General features: G+C 39.3%; 1 protein-coding gene across 2 annotated transcripts in view; it reads left to right on the top strand.

The window, feature by feature from the left end:
- Window positions 1–21,119, top strand: part of arb2a (ARB2 cotranscriptional regulator A) — a 150,232-nt gene that overhangs the window by 14,094 nt on the left and 115,019 nt on the right. For both annotated transcript variants that reach the window (XM_087794663.1, XM_087794661.1), the window contains exons 5-6: window positions 3,486–3,551; window positions 5,346–5,534. In XM_087794663.1, coding sequence (XP_087650789.1) covers window positions 3,486–3,551; window positions 5,346–5,534 — 255 coding nt within the window. The remainder of the gene's footprint in view (window positions 1–3,485; window positions 3,552–5,345; window positions 5,535–21,119) is intronic.

The raw sequence follows: 21,119 nt of genomic DNA, 5'->3' as shown, positions 1-21,119 counted from the left end.
ACGCACGTCGCACCATGGCGGGCGTCTATGGAGTAAGATTACTGCCGCTGTTTTGCGCGAGTGTGTCTTGGTTGTTTTACACTCAAACATTTTTTTTGTGCAAAATCACTCTGCTGCGTGCTCAACCAGTCATACACGTGCGTTCAACATGTCACCAACGCTCGCTCTAGCGCCCTATTTATGAAAACAGTTCTAAAATAGGCCATTCATTGAAGGTGTGCCATATTATCCGGTGTGCCTAATAGTGCGGAAAATATGGTAGTTAAGATGGACCAGATGGTTAAAATAAAAAAAATGAATGGCCTAAATGAAAGACGGTGTGAAAGCTACACAAATTCAGAAAACGTTATTAAACGACAGAATATAAAATCAGGTTTGTCAAAAACGTTCACGAAAAAAAAGCAAGTTGAGTTTGAGACCCCCGATTTAAGTAGTAATGGTTTGATGAGGCTTGTGAAACAGCTGTGTAATAAATATACTGTATACAGTGTCTTCTTTGTGATAGATTTCTTTATAACCTTTTGCTCTAATCTTCTAACTCTTCAAACTTGGAGTGCCATCTAGTGGCCTTTCAAAATGAAGACACTGTATCATGACACGGTTAAATAAAGACACTGTATCATGACACGGTTAAATAAAGAGTATGACTGATAATACTTTTTGTTTAGAGTCAGACTTTCATTGGATATCTAGTTATAGATTATTCCATGAATACAAATCTATAGAAAGTGACAGTTGACATACAAAAGGTGCACCTGAGGAACAACCTTAAAAATATTCATGTTAGATTGGACACATTAGCAAAAGACATTTATCTCTTCTTGTTGTTGAGGTGTTTTAAGGAACTACTGATGCTGCTATCATGGCTCTCCTCTACCCGTCATCTGGTCATCACGATGAGAGCTGGCACATGTTTCTTGTTTCTGGGGATTCCCCCTTTTTATCTCTCCCTTTTTTGTCTTCCTTCTTCCCTCCATTGAGCCCCTCTCTAAGTCCTTTCCTTCCTTCCTGATCCCTCTCGTTTCATCCGCACACTGCTTCCGTTGCACAAACAAACCACAGAGGCAGAGGTGACCTTAGCCACACAGGTCTACATCAGATTTTCCCATGATTGCTCTCAGTGTTGTATGACTTTTTTTATTTTTTATATAGGAAACACTATCACCGCATCTTATCTTCCAATACATTTGGCATTTAGGTTCGAGTTCATTTTCCGAAGAAGTTTTGCAATCTAGTTTGGAATCGATAATATCATTTTTTTTTTGGTTCTTCCTCATAGAGTTTTCTGTATTTGTCCTTTGTTATTTGGTAATTCCACACCTCATGCTCGTCCAATCATTGCGTCCTGATGAAGCGGACACTCATCGCTGCGTCCTGCAGGCGTTTCATTAAGATACTAATAACACATTGCTAATTACCCGCCAACACACTTTTCTTATTGAACTGATCAGATGCTGAGACAGAGTCCACAAGGCCCTTTAGCTGTCTTTATGTGATTCTTAGTGTGTGTGCGTGAATTATTTTACCTGACATTTTTGCACTAGTTAAAAACGTCATGTTTTAGTAGATAGTTCTTCCACTACCCTTGTGTCATGCATCACATTGTGATCGTAAAACAACTTAATTGCTGATGTTTAGATGCTTTAGATCATCCAAAACAGTGACCATGTTTATCTTAACATCATCGCCATCATGATAGAATGTAAGCAATTGAGTATATGCAGTATATATGTATAGTTTCCGCTCATTCAGGTTTCGCACCGAGATGCAGGTTTATATGATGAATTGCTTGACTGGTTAACAATGAGCTTCTCATGTCAAATATCCACAGGAATAAAACCTTTGAATTGGATTTCACCGCAGTCTTAATTGTGTAGTTCTACATAACAACACAATGACTTTAAACGTCCACTTATTTCCATAAATACAACTTTTATTTTCCTTTAGACTTCCAGCTTAATTTTCACTCAACACTCCATGATACAGCAACTTTCTTCTTGTTCTTCCTAGTTACGCCCACACATGTAAATGAATGTACTGCACATGACTTAGCATGTTTCACTGAGTGACTGTAGGAGGTGCTACAGTACAGCCAGGATGTAATGGCATAGAGTTCCAAAATGTATAACCAATAACCTATAGACCTCAACTCAGAATTCCACATCCATCCACTTTCTTCCACTTTTCTGGGGCAAATACCTTGGATTAAATGTCACTATCCACCTCACTTGGCTTCTCTGACTTTAGAAGAACTGCTTTTTTTTCGGATGACCAGGCTTCACAAAGGTGCTGTAATTCGCACATGTTGTGGCTGCTTTAATTCACCATCAATTTTTGTCTTCCTTAAGTGATAAAAATGACAGACAAAAAGACTTAAGTAAAGAACGGTCCAATGGCCACTTGCAGCGTGTTGACTGTGTCAATGCAGACCTTGTGAAGTCAGTGTTTAACTATGAATTCATGTGAAAATACATAAATTAGAATATTGAATTAAATGTTGTTCATTGTTCAAGACAATAATGCTTTGTACTACAGCTGGTCTTTAGTACTAGTTTGTACTTTAGTATATGTTCCCAATTCATGGTATTTTGCCTTTTTGTCTTCTTACTTTCGGCAGGATGGCCCATCACAATACTCACAGTACATCATGTAGTCCCTCAGGAAATGTAATCGACCGAGCCCGGCTCTAGGATGAGCCACAAGAAGGCTGTGGGAATCGACTTTGCTTTTTTTTTTAAGCTGGTCAACTTTCTGACCACAGAGCGTGACTGGTGTTTGGACACGCTCTTTAGCAAAAAGATCCTGCTTTAAGCTTCTTGCTTTCATCAAATGATACTGGATTTACAAAATAAGTTCCCATAGTTGACCTTCATTGTAAGAACCTTTTCTCTGTCTTGTTATAAAAGATACCGTCGTCATCTCCACGTCTTTCAATTCTTTCCACTGTTGCATGTCCTTATCCATAATAAGTCTCTTATATCTGATCAACAATTGATGTTTGTTTTGCAAGATGTCTCTCATTTCTCAGCTGTAAATAAAAGTCTTGTGGGAGAATAAAAGAGAGGCTTGAAAAATAAGGGAAATGGAATAGAGAGTTGTTAATGTCACTGAACCATGAAAGGCTTGGCCTGGGGTTGGAATGACTTGGTGTGTACAAGGTTCTTTAGTGCGGTGGCTGCAGGGATAAACATAACTTACATCAGCCCTTCGCCTGTACAGGAGATTTCCTCTCCTGGCACTTACAACCTCAAAAGTCTCACCGCGCTGTGATTCACACACACAAACACTCTTACCAGGGGGCACAGAATAGTTTGAAGGGCAAACAAAGGTTTGGAATCGTGTTTCTTATTCCTGCTTGCAAATATTGCAGGCGTTGGTTTACATACACACGCAATTGTTTTAAGGTGTTTGAATGCGAAAGTCAGAATATATTAATTGCATTAAAATGTGTAATGTGAGCTTGTTTTTTCCCTCTCTCTGCCCAGATCATCACTCAATACGTTTACGAGCTGTTGGAGACGAAGTGCAACTTGATGAGAAAAATCCTTCCAGTAAGTAAACGGAATGAAATTTTTCCCTCTTTGATTAATGCCCTTGAAGATTAAAGGGAGGGTTTAAAAAAAAAAGAAAATTGACGTAAACGCTTTAGCGCCACAGTGTGATTATGGTATTGAGTGTCCTGTTTAAAAAGAATAATAATAAAGAAAGCAGACATGTCTCCTTTTAGTCTTTGTCAAGCTTTTTCTATATCCCTTTTTTTTTTTTCAGTGACAACACTTCCTCTTTTTTTTTTTTTCGCTACCCCTCCTCTGCCCACATCCTTTGTGTAAAAGTGTCTCCTCAACAAATTAACTGTATTGTGACGTGTCATTTCAAAGGAGCAGCAGGCACGCCATGTTGATGCTTAATCTGTTTTGCATTCATTTGCGCTGAAGGGGACTTTCTACACTGCCATCGTGGAGTTATTCTTTGCCCGGCTCATCCTGGCTCAGAGAACACACTTGATCCCTTTTATTTGTTGTTGAAAGCATGTTTGTCTCTGTTTTGCCCCCATTTACCCCTCCATCCTTTTCCTAGGCGTGTAAAATTCATGATCATTTTTCAAGTCGCGTTTATTGGGACAATGTTGGTGTTTAGATGTATAGCTGATTCACCGGCAGTGCTAACGGTGTCTATAAATCACCTAGCCAGAGCCTCAGCGCCTTTCATTAGCCCCAATACACTTTCACTGGTTTATCTACCCGGGCCTACTTATCTCATTATTCCTCTGGAAAATGGCTCTGTTCTGCTTTTCTTTGGCCCACCAGCCCAGAGTGTCTATGGCGTGTGTGTGTCTACGCATTTGTGTGTTAGCGGTGGGTCCGTCCACCTGCGTGGCGTTGAACTTGTGACCACTGATTTTAAGAAGATTAACTGCAGCCAAGTATAGGCAAAGGGAATGAGGGAGCACACCAGAATAAAAGGGACGAGTTTTTTTTCTTTTTTTTTTCTCCATCTCGCCTTTCTTTGTCTGCTTGGATTAAGTTCTTGCAGCTGCCACCCATGGCTTTTATGGACACTGTTTTTCTCCTCTGAGATTCTTCCAGGCATACTTTGGAGTGATGCAAAGATGTGTAGTCTTCAAATTCCTGTTCATGTTATGCCTTACTTTGAGCATAATCACCCAAATACCGTTACTTATCGTGGTCTTTGGTGTTTATTACTGTTGTATTTTAGTAAAACTTAATTGATCTTGAATTTAGATGGATGAATAAATGTCCCAAATTGCAAAATGAACCAATACACAGTGCAAACCAGATGTGCCATAACAGAAAATGCAATAAAATGAGTTAGTTAAAATAAATATCATATTAAATTAAACTGATAAATGGATAAAGGCAATGTATAACGTTTATAATTATGATTATATTATTTCATAACTGGTATATCCCTTTAATCTTTGTGTATATGAATGAACAATAAACAATTATGATGGTAAATTAAAAATGAAAACAATCTGTTATTTTAGCTGACCAATCAAAACGATCCAAGCCAAGGGTAACAACATGAAGGTATATTTCAATATAATGATCTTTTCTTATAGCAGTACAAATACTTTTTGATTCTGTATTTGTTCTTATTTTCAAGTGTGTAAGTCTCTACTATTTCTATCTTGTACATTTGTGGCAATATTTTGACACATTAGTTGTGTCTATCATATTTAATTTTTCAAGACAATTTCCTTTTTTTATTGTTAGAAACCACATGTAGTCGACAATTGTGAAGCCTCGTGAAAACTGATGTAATAAGGTTAGCATGCGCAATATATTACTTAAGCTGTTGTTGTGCGTCTCTTAAACCACCAGGTGGACGCAGTGGACGAGCCCACGAGTTTCATCTACCTTAGCCAAGATGCCTTGACCAACCCTTCGAAGCTACTGTTGCTGATCCAGGGAAGCGGCGTCGTGCGAGCTGGTCAGTGGGCCCGCAGACTCATCATCAACCAGGACCTGGACTCAGGAACACAGATCCCCTTCATCACCAGAGCTATGGAGGTAGGAAGAACAACGATGCTATACTGGATATTACCAAAAAGTATTGCTCTGAGAAGCTTACTTGCCGACTGATAGGAGTTTAAATAACGCTTGTTTTTGCTCATGGGTTCTTTGCAAGAAATACAATTATATTCTAGGGTTGCTCACAGGTTAAATGTATATTACACTGGACAAAGAACTGCAAATTGAGAGCTGATTGGCTGGTTATTTTCTTATCTAGCTGTTTTACTGCAGTGTTACTTGCATTCTAAAGAAAAAAGCAATTATTTCATTAAAACAGTAATTGATTTAAAAGTTTGATGGGTGCCTTTTTTAACTAGTCACAATACCTAAAGGTTACCAATAATTATAGCCAAAGTTCAACTCAAGCCAAAGGGCTCACTATGTGACCTCAGAGACCCTCACATTTGTGCTTGATTCAAGTGTACTGTGGTGCAGTGTTTTGCCCTTTTGGTTTGGACTACATCTGATGTTCATTTCACAATCTCAAAGTGCTGAAACTTGCTGTTTCACAAGTGTTAAGCAAAGCAAACTTTGCCCTCGGGTCATGTAGGAATTTATAGCCTGTAATCACGGTGGGAAAGTGTTAATCGCTATTAATGCAGAGTTCTTCTGACTTGAAGCTCAAGTTTTCCTGTTGGTTAGGAAGTATTTGTGGAAATTCTCTCTCAATATGATTGATCACAATAACTACAAAAAATACTGATTAATTAATTACATGAATACATTGCCATCTGTCTTCATGGATTACTGAGTACTGCAAGATATAAAACAGCTTAAAATGGCGTATCAGCACATACTCTGAAAATAACATTTATTTACTTTTGCCTTTAATCGCATCAGACAACATCACACACTACATGATTATATAGGAAAGGTTTTTGGCAACTAAAACCAAATGTCGCTATTAGTTCAGTGGATACGTCCTAGTAGAATTAAAATGTTATTTTAAATGAACAGCAATACCAGTAGATGTTTGAGTAAAGTGATAATTAAACAAATGATCAACATTGTGACGTCATTAGCCTTTTTTCAGGCTTATTTTTGTTCCATGGTGCGTCTTTTTTACGATACAAATCTGAATGTGATTTGTCAGCAACTAGATGTTTTTGCCTAATGAAATGGCTTTTATTTTTTTTAGGTCACCAAATCTTACTAGCACAGCTGGTGTATACTACATTTACCCTAGGAGACCTTGTGATAAGTCAGAGTCCAATATCTCCCAAATGAAATATTGGACATACATGTCAGAGACCACACTTTTTTTCCCAGGAAGAGTGCAACAGGAGTACCTTCTCAAAAACAAGTTAAACTTATCACAATGAAATTCACCGATGGAACATTAACAGAGTTATTTTTTATGCATGTTTCAAATTTACATCTTGGCCATGAGAACTGCTTTAATTTCATCAGCTTACTGTTCAAATTGACTCCAGGAAACGACTGCTCTCTCTCTCTCTCTCTCCCTCCATTCCTTGTTCACTCATTTCGATGCCTTAAAGACTTTGACTGCTTCGTAAAGCCCACTCCTGCTGTGTGTGACATCGGGGGAGGTTTAGCTTGTGTGCCTGTATGTGCTAACAAATGATTCAGCGGCACAGAGAAGGTCTTTGAATTACAGTTACCCTGGCTGGGATAACAGTTGACAGCACCGTTGTGCTGCAGAGAGCTTAAGTGACAGCCCAGATATAGAGAACATGGTGTGTGCAGTGCGAGTCTCGCTCATTCATCACGGTAAACAAGAAATCGTGTTCTAACACCCTGACAAATCATCATCGAGACATTACCGCACACAAGGCCATGTACAGGGAAGACAACCGTACACATTGCCAGTCAATCTGTGCTGTCTACATCTATTAGAAGCATGTTTGTGGTTTATATGTCGTTGAATGAACTGCTTAACACTGGACTTATGAGGGAAAAATGGCTGCTTTACTCTGACCTCAGAAAGATGCTTTCTGGTACATTTAGGAAATGTATTTCTGTTGTTAAGAGAATATATTTGTTAAACTCACAGAGCTAGAGCTCACTAAGAGAGAGGGGGAAACAGACGGATGTTGGAATGTTTGTTTAGTTAGGGAATTTACTTTTAACAGAAGATTAGAGGTGAGGTTTCACTCTTGACAGTCGCATGAGAATATCACACTGCATAACCATACTATCCCCCCAAAAAACCCTGGCTATTAAAATTTAACTGACTAAAAGAGGTACTACCAAAGGGCCAGGATTTAATGTTATCGTCATAAAAATGACACAAAAGTTTACAACTGTCATCTAGGTTTGCCCTTTTTATGGTTTTCTTACCTGGGGTAGACTCATGGCAGCAGCAGCTTAAGCAGGATGACTCTGCTCTCCCAAGCTATATCTGCTTTTTTGGGGGATCCTGAGGCATTCCTAGGACAGTTGATACTGAAAGACATAGATACACTTTATTGACATAGTCTCTCCTTCATGTTGTGGGTCTCACCTACACACTCAATTCCATCACAATCCACTGCTCTTGACTATTAGTTACGGTATGAACATATATTGACCGCATAACTGCTGACGCCCACCCAAACATATCGTCGATTTTTTATCTTATTTCTTTCCTCACTTGTAAACAAGACCCCAATAAACCACAAACTCTTGGAGGGCTCCCCACCTTATTTCAGCTGAGAACCATGGACTCAGATTTGGGCACTTCACACTATCAACTCTAGTATGTTCTAATGATTTAATAACATTGAAAAAAACAGTTCCCTTTTTTGTTGTCTTTCTTTTTATTATTGCAGTCAAAAACTGTAGATAATGTTGAGTTATGCTAAATAATAACGAAATAACGAAACTAAGGAACCAAAGGAGTCACATACTTTTTTCAGCCATGAAAATAAAGAATAAACAGGCCACCTGTACATAATTACTGTAGTAATAGGGCTTAAATACACTTTCTAATAAGTGTTCAAAGTGCACCATTTAACCCCAATTCTGGATTCTACGTCCACTATGAAAACATCAATTCCTGATCAAGACCTCCATTAAGAGCATAGTTTACAATTTAAAAGTCTTTTTTTTTTCCCTCGTAGTTTCAATTAAGTCCCAAGTTTCATGGCAGGAAACTGCTGCCTGGAGTGCAGCTCTTGCTAAGTTCCTCTTGGGATGCTGATTGGAAATTCAAAGCCTGCAGCAAAGGGTCATCCGAAGTGCAGTCAGGGAACTATAGAAAAAGGGGGCTCCACAAGACACAGGCAGCAAACATGGACACGCAAACACAACGCAGACACAGGGAAGACGGCGTTTGTGTGTAAAATCGATGGGGGCATGTAGTGTTGGAGCATTACTTAGAAATTCTTAACCATCTCCTTTAGAAGCTCTCTCTGTCTTTCGTCTGTTCCGATGGGATCACAACTAGTAAAGGGGATTGTGGGAGAAAATCGCTGACTGTGCTGGTTAATCAGGCTTTACATGCCACACACACATACATTCAAGGGTGAAACTTGGGGCAGCCTGTCACTTTTACTCATTCCCCTCCACGCTTTCAATGTATCTGTCTTTATCAATGTTGCGCCAGCTGTGTGACTTTTCATAGTTAAATAACACGGGACTAGAAGTTGATTTGCTTCTTTTATGTCCGGGGTTCACGCTCATGGTCACATGGTAAAGTCATCAGGGTTAATATAGGATACACGTGGACAGATTTATAACTCGAAGTATACCCTACAACCTGAAGGTGAAATGAGAAGTGGCAGGAGGTATTAATAGCTTGGAAAAAGGTTTGACGGACTGTGCTACAGATGAGGCGAGGCAGAGGAATAAGAAGCGGCGAAAAGGCAGTACCCACAGAATCGGTTGGGACTGGGTTGAGAAGCGCTGGGAAGTGTAGAGAATGAGAGCCGGCAGTAGGCAGGCATCTGACAGGAAGACTACCAGGTGAAGGCCTCTTAATGACAGCTTATTCCTTCATGATTTCTCCTGCTGACAGTCGACAGGTCTACTTGTTGCATCATGGCAGCTGTATCATTACCTTCTGGCCCTGTCACTGCTCTGCATCCCGAGAACCTCGCTGCTTACAAATGAACATATCAACCAAAGCCGGCGGAAAACATTCTTCCTTGTTGTCAAAAAAAAATGGTGTGGAAATGTTTCAGGAAGAGGCTTTTTTGTTTATACTCTATATCTAAAATCTGAGGAGAATTTCTTTTATAACGCAGATTTCGTTGGACCCCTGTGTTGCGTTTGAATACATACTTATTAAAACACAGAATTTAAAGGTCTATTGACTTATCTTGAGGGCATCAGGTGTCCCAAAAGGCCAGACAGGTACCATCTTCCCCAGCCAGCCCAGGTTTTTCGCCAGAGGAGAGCCTCGGTGTTTGTGTACGTCTTGTGTATTTGTAGGTGTGCAATGGGGTCAAAAGATGATCTGTCTCACCGTGGCCTTGTAATAGCAGCCCTGCAACCAACACGCGCCCATTCAAGCATACACACACACACACACACACACATACACACCTCCAGGTGGAGAGGTCTCGGTACATCCTGCAGCTCAGATCAATGCACTTGACACTCTCAAAGGCGAGTGTGGGGCCTGGACTTGCTCTGGGGTTAAACCTCTTTTAAATAGCCTCCCGCGGGAAGGCAGCTGTCAATAACCCACCATAATTACCAGGGCTAGCCCCGCCAAGGGCTCGGCTTCACGGGCCAAATTAAAAATTGATCAGAGGGAGAGAGAAAACATTATTTTGTGCCAGTATTCCCTGTGTTAAGCACTACTGCTGCTGTATGCGAAATATCATCAGCTGAGGTCCAAGATGGCTATCTGGGGACCCGTTTACCTGTCTATCTTCCCCCCCGCCCCCCCATGTCTGTACGAACAATAGATTGGTAGCTTGAAAAAAAATGAATATTAAGTGTATTTTAGCATTTGTCTGGTAATGCAAAACTGTGTATATGTATGCATGAGCATGAGGCAAATTGTAAGAGTTCAGGTAGAAGCACATCATTCCTTATCTTTTGTGTATGCGACCGATTGTTAATATACGTTTATCTTTATATATGTTTCTGTGTGTGCATATGTGTGTACCTTGTAGCGGTATATATTGATTGAGGTCCCATCGAGTTTCTCCTGGCGAGGAACCTTCATTTGTCAGTCAGAGAACGATGTGAAGAAGATATGTACATCCTCAGGCATCCTTTAGGAAATCCAGCCATGTTTTGGCTGACACTGATGAATGAGACGGAAGGTTTATACAACGCCTATAGAGCCAGTGTGAGTTTGACGTGCATAGGTACGCTCCAAACATCAATAGTAACCATGAAATACTTTTTGTAACATTGTTCGGATAAAAGCTTTACAGGAAAAACTAAAGATACATAGCAATTGAAAAAACTAGTACTGGCACAGATGGATCTGACCACGAAGTAGCATGTAGAAAGAAAAAAAAAGGAACCTTGCGGAACCCAAAATAAAAATTGTGCCTTGGATAGTGAGGAGTTAACTATGATATATAAAGGTTTCCTACCTTAATTATAGTGGAAAGAACAATGAAGAATTTGAATTTAGAGCTTAGCTACATGGATAATATGACAGTTGTATAACAGTATACAGTATATAAATGTATTTCATATTCATTTAAAGTCTTTTGTTAGAATGTTTTTTTAAAATATGAACCTTTTTAAGTAAGTCATTTATTTTGTAGAGCGCTTTTCCTGACCAGGGTCACAAAGCGCTTAAACAATAAAAAACAATACTCAATAAAATATATACTAAAAGGTCAAGACAGAGAAAGGAAGATCTGCCAAAGCTTAGGATCAACAGCCTGGAAGGATTTCTCTCCTCTGGTCCGGAAGCGTGTTCAAGAACCATCAGTAGATTCTGATCCACAGACTTCAGAGCCCGAGCTGGGGTGTAAGGCTGGATCAGATCACTGATGTAAGGAGGAGCCTGACCATGAATAGATCTGAAAGTAAGAACCAGAATATTAAAGTTGAGTCTTAAGGATTGGAGAAATGTGAGTTCTTCTACTAGAGCGGATCAGAATTCTCGCTGCAGAGTTTTGTATTAACTGGAGGCGAAACGGATCCTTTTTGTTAAGACATGAAAACAAACTGTAACATGGTAGATTTAGCATGTTTGATTTTTTTTGTATGCGTGAAAATCATCTACTATTTTCATGTTTTATGCCCCATTTAAAGCTCATTCTACTGCATCTAAAACGGTCAATACTAAAAGTACATCTGCACCTATGTTTGAATGAAGTTAAGAAAAGTCTTAATGGACAAATTTCCAAAATGAACCATTGTTATACATTTCTATCACCTAATTCACAAGTAAGTAAGTAAGTAAGTAATATTTATTTATATAGCGCTTTTCGAGACCAGGGTCACAAAGCTCAAAAAAGTACATACTTTAAAGATAAAGATAATACTGAGAACAACACAGGAGTTCGAACACACTTAAACATTGTTTACTTTAGTCGATGCAGTTGACGTAAGGTTTATAGCGCATCCTTTTGTGAAAAGTTTTGTGGTATTTTTTCTTAAAAGTTTACACTTCTACTCTTCTACTCCTGTGAGTTTTAGCGGGTGAAGGGTGCTTACTTTAGAGTTGACCCAGAAGGATATTGAGTTTGTGCAGAGGTGAAAAAGCAACAAATTTATACCACAACAAACATTTCACATTTCACCATTGAGCTTTGCGCGGGTTAAAGTTGAGCTTTGGTCAGTGTCGCCACACTTTGATCGATGAGCAGAAACCTGGCTCTTAAATAGGGGTTACAGAGGTTTTCCGGCGGTACGTTTTTTGGACGTAAACAACAGCATACCTTTCTGTTGTACCTCCGGTATTTGTGTTTGGAATCAGAAATAAATGCTGCCGTATTTATTTTTGTTAGGCTTGATGGTTGAATATTGCTAGAGGTTACATATACTTTAAATGTTCTTGACTCCTTAATAGAAAGGTCTAAATATTAAAGGTAATGACTTCACTGTAAAGCTTAATTCGATAGATTGTTTATTAACTGATGGTTTTCCATGTCTTAATAGTCAGTAAAATGGATTTATTGTATATTGCTAATATGATTAATCTCTGAATAGATTTCAGTCTGTAACTTTTTTCAATCCATGTCTGACATTTGAGATTCATGTTTTGTTACTTATTACGAAGTTAGTGTTCAACATTAAGGTTGTAAAGATCCAACAATCCAATTTTATATAAACTCTTTTAAAGCTTAAAACACAAGCTCCTTCAATTCATCTGTTTCATGTTTCTTTTTCTTGTTTTTCCCCTCAATATCCCTATGATGATGTTTGCGATAGGTGTTACTTTCCCGCCGTATGCTGACAGCCAATCCTTTAACCCTCTCAGGAGCCCCACAACGCCATGCTTGGCTGACTTGTTTGCGCTGATGTCAAGTTTTAGCAGTTAGCAGGCGGTTACCATATGCCACTGTGCTGCTGTCGCCCCCGATGTCAGTCAAACGAATGTCAACCTGAGCTCAGAACGCAGCACGCTGCGGCGCATATCCAGATAACACTGTTAGACTGACAAAACACACACACACACACACACGCGCACACAGTCGTATTTACTCCCAAATGTACACAAAAACAAAGTTGGCATGAACACATTTGGGTAACCTTAGAAAGAGTCTTCTTCTGAAACAGCAGCTTTGTTTACAGAGCTTTTACATGACTATTATAACAGAAAATATGATAAGAACAAAATACAACTCGACAAAAATTAAAGTTAGTTAAGGTGATCTTGAGTAAATTGGTAAATCTTGGAGCAGCAGTTTCCCCCTGGCACTCTATGTTCCAACCACCATCCAAAATCATAGTTTTTAATTAGTGTGTGTGTGTGGGTGTCTGTCTATGTGAGGGTCCCTAACCTTGACCAGTTTAATGTAGCCATTATTTTTACTGACCGACCTCCAGATTAGAATTTTAGCAAAGCAACAAAGTAAAATTGAGTATCATAACTCGTGAAGATTCACAGGCTCATGCAATTCTGAACTTTTTTTTCCCAAAATAAAACACCTTTGAGACAGTTATAATGAATACAGATTAATACTAAATTTGATTTTGTTTTCTGGATCCTGGTAACAACATTCCTAATGATCTAGTACAGGGTGTCCTGCTCTTTTTTGCCGTGTTTAACTTAATTTTGTACCTCCTGTACAACAAAAACTTGCTTTTTCTCTCAACATCCCTTTACTTATCACCACATATAGAGTGAAAGATGGCTATTATTTCAATATGAACGTCTATAAATAGTCCAACTTATTATTTTCTTTTCTTTTGATTCTCTCATTGAACTCCCCGTTTCTTCCATTTCTTCCTTTTGACCTTCACAATCCTTTCATTCCTCTCACTGCTGTTCGTGCTCATCTTCCAGGCTTAAATGTCCAAAGGGCACTGCAGAATCCTTTGGAGTCTCTGGCTCTTTGGCCTATGACAGATCAGGACGGCAGTGTGTGACCAAGACGGGTCGATCTTTTTTCAGCATTCGGCTTGTTTTGTTTTTTTTCCTCCTCTCCTCTCTCCTCCTCATCTATCTGCCACTGTCGCCCTCTATCAGTCCTGCTGCCGGGGGTCTTAATTAAACATCTGTTAAAGTGCTGAACACCACTTTTGATCGGCAGTGATAAAAAAAAAAAAAAAAGGCGAGATTATGATATCAATAACAAGACATGGTACTGCGCGACCCCTAGGGAGGGAGCGAGAGCACTGGCAGTGTGAAAGAAGGGGGATGTCTCAGACCAGAGGCTGTGCTCGTTGACTGCAGTGTCTTGTCGTGACCTAGTTGCAACCCCTTTGAAGTCCATGAGCTGATCTCTCTCTCTGGGCTGCAGAGATCTGCTGCATTCAGCTTTATAACAGCCAGAAAAAAAGAGATGAATCCAATTCTTTGCACTTCAGCTGCCTTTAAACCCTTTTAACCCCATTTGGATGTGCGCTTCTGTACAGTACATGTAGGCTTCAATAGACAAGTTTTTTTTTTTCCTGCCGCACAATGTTTCTCCTCAGACGGGTCAAGTCGGCCGGTTGTAATGTCAGGCCAAACAGGCTTCATCCTTAAGCCCGGCATATTAAGAGAGTGTGGTACATTACCAAGAGAGCTGACCTAGAATAGTCCAATCACTCCATATCCCGCCCCTCGTGTGCCCTCGCCTGTGATCGCTGCGCTGCCAATGCTGCAGTCTATACTGTGTGAACGTGTGACCCAGTTCAAGTAGCTGGTGTCGCCATGCATTTTCGGAAGGACCCCACGATCCCAAATGAGTGGTTGTATGCGTGTGTGTGTTCATTAAGTCTGTCGTTTCTCATTAAATATTCAAAGAATGTTATTAGAAACTGATGTTTTTTTGTGTACCATGAGTATGTATATATATATATATATATTTAATCATAAAATGTATGTAAAAATAAGTTGTTTACTGTATGTATGCTCTTTTTGGTAGTTAGCGAGGGTCTGTTAGGCCTTTCCTTAAAGGACAATTTATGTCAAACTCCAACTTTCCTTACTTACTCATAGGTTTCTATTCTTGAAGTGTTCCGCTGTAGAAAGTCCCTCATCATGACCATGTTTTGATGTTATTACTTTATAAAGTTCTCTTCAGCGTTGTCCATTATGATGTCTTAATGGTCTTCACTCCTTCTCCTGACAGATGTAGATCACACTACTTCCCCCTTCAATCACACGCTTGAAGGGGGAAGCTTCCAGGAACGATGACACGTGGTGACAAACCCTTAATGTTTGACCAGTCAGTGAGAGTGGGTGTAGTTACAGTAGACAAGATTTAATCTCCAGAAAAACAAAGTCTTTTCAGTGATCACGGCTTAAAACATTTTCTAGTATAAATATCTAAATTAAAAAGAGTTTTGTCCAAAAAGACATACTGATGAGTACAATAGAGGTCCAAGATCATTTTAAGAAACACTTAAATCAACATAGTAGTTGCCCTTTAACACCTTGTCAGAAATAAAAAGGACAACAGATCCAAATAGGAAAACTTCTAGCTTTAATGCCAAGTATAAAAGTTAAGAAACTAAATGGTAAATTCCCTCGCCTAGTTAGTAAAAACGGTGCCAACTGCTGCCATAAAAATGTGAAACGAACCACCCTTTTCTGTTTCTGCCTTCGTAGAATCTGAAAAAAAAAAACATGTCGCCAATTGAATAATCAATGTATCATTTTTCATATCAAATTGAGGACAATTTTTTAAAGACATTCTTTGATGTAAAAAAAAACCCTCATTATGCTTAAAATATAGTGCATCTCAAATTAACCTGGGTTGAAGGTTCTAAGGTTGGAAAATATTTTGTAAATAAAGTACTCCATATTATGTAACTTAACTAAATATTTGATAGTTCTTTTATTGTTTTTAACTTATAATTTTGTTTTAATATGGTCAATATTATGCGCAATTTTATCGGTCCAACCAGGTGTTTTATAACTGCTATTTATTTGTCCTTACAATGTTCACTAGACGTAGTTCAAGGGCACTGTGGACAGAGGCAGCATTGACCTTTAGCGGAGGTCAGGAGCAATTACATTTAATTTATCTCAAGCTTGTGCAGAAGGAGTTACGTAGAGTTCATGGACACGCCCATGTGAACCACGCAAGATGGCCGTTGCGTGAACTCACTCAATTATCTATCAAGTCTTTTTTTTTTTTTTTCTCGCCCCTGCCCTTCGTTTTCCTCGAGACCCCGTATCTCGTCCACCTGCTCCCCATTGAAGGTCTGTGTGTGCAGACACTGTGCTGGGGGCATGCTTAACCTTTTTTTTTTTTTTTTCCTGGTGCACAACACACAGAGACACACATGCTTGTCTCCAAGTTCAGCTTCAATTAAAAAACCCACTTCACTTTTTTCTCCCGTCTTGCATTCTCCTTTTTTTTTTTTTTCCTTTGCCTTCTTTAAGAAGTTAGCCCGGGGCCTGGCGGAGCCTCATCAATGCTGCTCCGTGGTTAGATTGCGTACAGGTACCTCAGTGGCTATTTCAAATGACTTAATTAGCTTCTGAGTCAAGCCGTCGATCTCGCTCACCCCGTCCCGTCCCCCCCACATTATTCCTTCCTTCTGCTTGTCTGTCCCCATCGCTAGAGTAAGAAAATGATTGAGTCCATATGACACATTTAGTTCCAAGCTGGGTGGTTTCACATTCTAGGTCACGCTCCGGCCCTGAAGATGACTCTCCTCATCTCCGCACCAAATAATAAACCGTTAAGATGGACTCTTTATCGCCACCATCCTTTATAGAGGTAAATAAATGTTTAAATTACTGTAGGAACCCTGTAGCTCAAGAAACTGCTTCCTTCTAGACAATTTTTTTTTATTAACCGTCTTGTTTTAACAAACATATTTATTTTTAAATTCTCAGGAATCTACAATTATCAGTACTATCGTTTCCTCTTGTTCTGTTTTGTTGTTCAAGGACTCTTGCTGTCACTTGTTTAATTCAAATAATGGATAGTAATATTGTTAACAAACCAGAAATGGAAAATAAACGGTTCCTTTGAGGCCTTTTTTCTAATCCTTTCAGTGTAAGTTTGTTGCTGTGTCTCAAATCGCATACTACTCTTAGTATGCTAGAAGTTAGTATGCATCAGTTTAGTGTACGTACTAACTAGTACGCACATTCTCAACAGATAGTATGTCTCAAATCAAACTCTGCTGCTACACACTAACAGGAAATCACATGACAGCTTCTTCTTCTACTTCTATTTAATAATGTTTCAGCTGTTTGAATGCCATCGCCACCTGCTGGCAGCAAGTTTTGCAAGTTTGGAAAAATAAATAAAGAAAAAATATGAGAATCTAAATAATCGCGAGATATTTAAGCTGGTATCAGCAGCGAAGACGTGTTTATCCTCCTACTGCTGCAGAAAATGCACCTGTAAGTATATGCATATATATGCATATAATTATATATGACGTAACTTCCGTTTAAAACGTCACTAAGATGGCGGCTGTTTAGGGTGGTTAGTGTCCATCGAACCATGCTCAGTTTTGTGGGCGTGTTAGTACGCCAATTTAGTGTGCATGGCGCACTAAATTTCGCATACTAAGAATTGAGACGCACTAACGCAATAAACTACTAACTTTTAGTACGCTTGTATGTGATTTGAGACACAGCATGTGTGTTCTCCTTGTGCTCGGTTTACTCTGGGTACTTCAGCATCCTGCCACAAGTCCTAACATACAAATGTTGAATGAGTACTCTTACTTTCTCGTAGGTGTGAGTATATGTATACATTTTTGTTTGTCTCTGTGTTCAGTGTAATAGGCTGATGACCAGTTCATAGGCTAGATAGGCTCCAGTTCCCCTATACCCTGATGAGAGGAAAAAAATGAATGAATAACTCAGAAGAAATAAAACTCCAAATAACAATGGTCAGTCAGGAATATTCCAGGATTTCCCCCAAAACACAGACATTGGAAAACTAAGACTGACAAGATTTAAGAATCAGAATCATGATCGTAATTACTTTTTATCTCCATTGTCGGTGAAGGCTTCCACCAACTAGGAAATGTGCTTATGTACAATCGTGTAACATCGAACATTAAACCCTACACATAAACATTGTTTTTAAGAGCAATCAGACATACAATTAACGCACAAAAAGAGACAAAATAAAGCACAAGATTTTAACAAGGCGACCTTACGTGGCGCCTTCTTGGTCCTCATCAAAGCCCAAAAAGCAGGACAGAGGGTGAAACTGTTGTATGGACGGGGGGGACTAAGGTCGGCAGGATGTGCGCTAATGTCCGATTGGCAACCAAAGGTGTCTGAGTCGGGGTCTTGTTGCATCACAGTCTCGGCCTTCGGCCAGTTTCTATACATCGGACTGTGAACATTGAATTCAACTTGGCAGAAAGTTCCAGCTACCAATTCATGTGACACAACCCTAGAGCGGACTTGGTATCGCTCTATCAACATCCCCTCAAGAATGATCTGATGCTGCTTTAACTGCATTAAAAAAACGGGAGAATCATCGCTGTTGTTAATATAGTGTATATATTTTTGGATGTCATTTTACATCCATGACAAATGTAATCTTGTTCTGGCTAAATAGTGTATATACACCAGCTGTCTGCTAAATTCTATTATAGTTGAGGGTTAGATTACTGATCTTATGATGCTAAAATAAAGGTTTGAAGGTGAAATGTTTAGACATATGTACAGAAATAGAGAGTCTAGCAAAAGCCAAAAAGCTGTTAAGGCAATGTTTATTTCCTCCGCTGAAGTTTAAAGGTGCATTCCAGCCTGCAACCTTTTAACTTTCATTTCACCCAACTCTCAAGTTCTTTTAAAAGTTGAGCAGGGGGAAGTTTGCACTCCATAAAGTTTCATTGTAATAAAGTGCCTGATGGAAAGATTTGACCACAAGGATGTGATCAGCGAGGTCATCAATGGCTAAATGAGTTCTCTTTCCCCTCAGAGAGGGAGGAAGATCTCGGGGGTTTTTTGAGAGGAAGATGCCTGTAAATTTGAACCTCTTTGGTCCAGCTCTACCCTTTTTTTTTTTCTTGCTCCGGGCAAGTATTAAAAACCTGGGCCTGCTAAATTAAGTTGGGATGTGTGTTCAGCCTTTGGCTTCACACAAGTTCTGTTACAGTGGTTGTGCCGTGCACAGGCTCTCACTTTCTTTCCCCCCATTAACTTTTTTTAATTGGTTACCTTGATCTGTCTCTCCTTCCTGGACATCCCTGCAGATATATGATACCTATGAAACAACTTTATTGTACGAGCAGGTAACATTCAGCATGACCGTCATTTATTGAACAAATAATTGGGTTAATTACAAGTACAAACACTTGATCTATTGACATTTAAGTAACACTGGCTTCTTTTCTTGAAAGAGAAATGAAAAAAAAATACATATCCATCATAATGATATTGAAAATACTCGGTCTGGTAATATTTAAAAAAAAAGAACATTCTATCTGAACTTCATTTTATGTTTTAGTTTAATATCATTTTAAAATTGCCAACATTTTTAGGTGAAATCTGTGTATTGAATTGTCAAATTTCTATTTTTGAGTTGATTACATGGAAGTAAAAACATATTTCACATGTATTAACTAAATATTTTGTCATCTTCATTGTCAAAGTAAAAAATAGTGAATAAGTAAATTCTTATCTGCAGTATTACCCTCCCCAATTGGCTCTTTATCGGTTAAACCCTGCTGTACCATCCCATGTTTTAACTAATAAGTAGTTGAAAAACATTAACTTGGATCTCTTTACTATTAATGTAGTAATAAATAAAGTGTACATACAATTTCACCAAAGTTATTGATATTGAAAGTTATGACACACAATATTGCATAGCAACTGGGGTAAAGCTTTACTTTTTGAGTTGCTATAACTTGCTGTATATTCGGTGCCCTTGTTAAAGTTGAAGTTAAAATAGCAGGGTTCGCTGTTCCCCCCTTTCACCCAAGAAGCTGAGGAGTTGTCAAGCGCTGTCAGCCGGGTGGTTCACTATCTGCCTGTCACCGCCGTGCACACGAGCACTTGGTCCCTGCAACCTGCCAATTGGTGAATAATGTGCTTACAAGTATTGCGCGTGAACGAGTGAATTCTGCCCTTCGAGCACTTCATCCGTTCTCCGGCGACGCGTCACGTAGATTGGGTAGGAATCCCGTGGTTGTCTGTGTTTACCACATCTGTCGACTCCCTCCTACCAAACAAAGCTCCAAAGTTATACTCGGTTCTGTTTATCCTCCTTCTTTTCTGCTGACTTACCACACGTTTTCTATCGACTTGTCATTTGGAACAGATTGATACGTGTTGTGCCAGACAGGCAGCACTCCTCAGAAGGGAGTAGGACTTTTTATTTCTTTTTCCAAACTGGAATAGATCATTCCCTTGGCTGTAACTAGGCTTGAGCAAACTTTTATACTTTAAAGAGTGATCTTTAAACTTTTCAAACATTAGGAAAAGAAATAATGACCCTTCATATAATCTCCATTGATATTGTGAGCAGTAGTAGAGACTATTTTAATTAAATGTTTGAATAAATATGTGACAGTTTTTGTATCGGGGGTGAAAAAAATGTCGCATCAAATGAATGTTTCAGGGTTACATGACTCTTCTGTTCATTTTGCTTTTGAATGTAGAGTTGTTAAACCATCATGATCATTACGCTGATGCCGTTATACAACGCAAGTTTGCCTGCGAGGGCATCGGCGAATGTAAATCCAATGCCAAGGGCACTTGGAAGGCCTCATGAATGAGAGATTAAAAGAGTGGAATCGGAAGAGTACGAAATATTTATACCCCCACAACCTCCTCGTCTGCAAGCGGCTAATTAGCCTGCTATTTCAGGTCCGTACTGCGGGGATCAGGTTCAATAGTTCACCTGTCTGCCACTGAGGTACAACCATGGTAAACTCGAATTACCTGTCATACAGCCAACAAACCCCAGAATTACACGTCCTTGTTCTGCTCAGTGACTTGGAAATCAGATTGGGGCCTGCAAATGTGCAGCTTTTCTTTTCTTTTTTTTTTCCAAAGACATGCCCATTCATCCTGGCAGGTATCATATCGTATCATAAATTTGACTTTCGATTAGTGAAACGGACCCGTCCTGT

Source organism: Callionymus lyra, chromosome 1 (assembly GCF_982586985.1).
Source record: "Callionymus lyra chromosome 1, fCalLyr1.hap1.1, whole genome shotgun sequence".
In the NCBI taxonomy this organism is placed as follows: Eukaryota; Metazoa; Chordata; class Actinopteri; order Syngnathiformes; family Callionymidae; genus Callionymus; species Callionymus lyra.
Note: the sequence above shows the minus strand (reverse complement) of the source record. Positions and strands in the feature narration are given on the sequence as shown.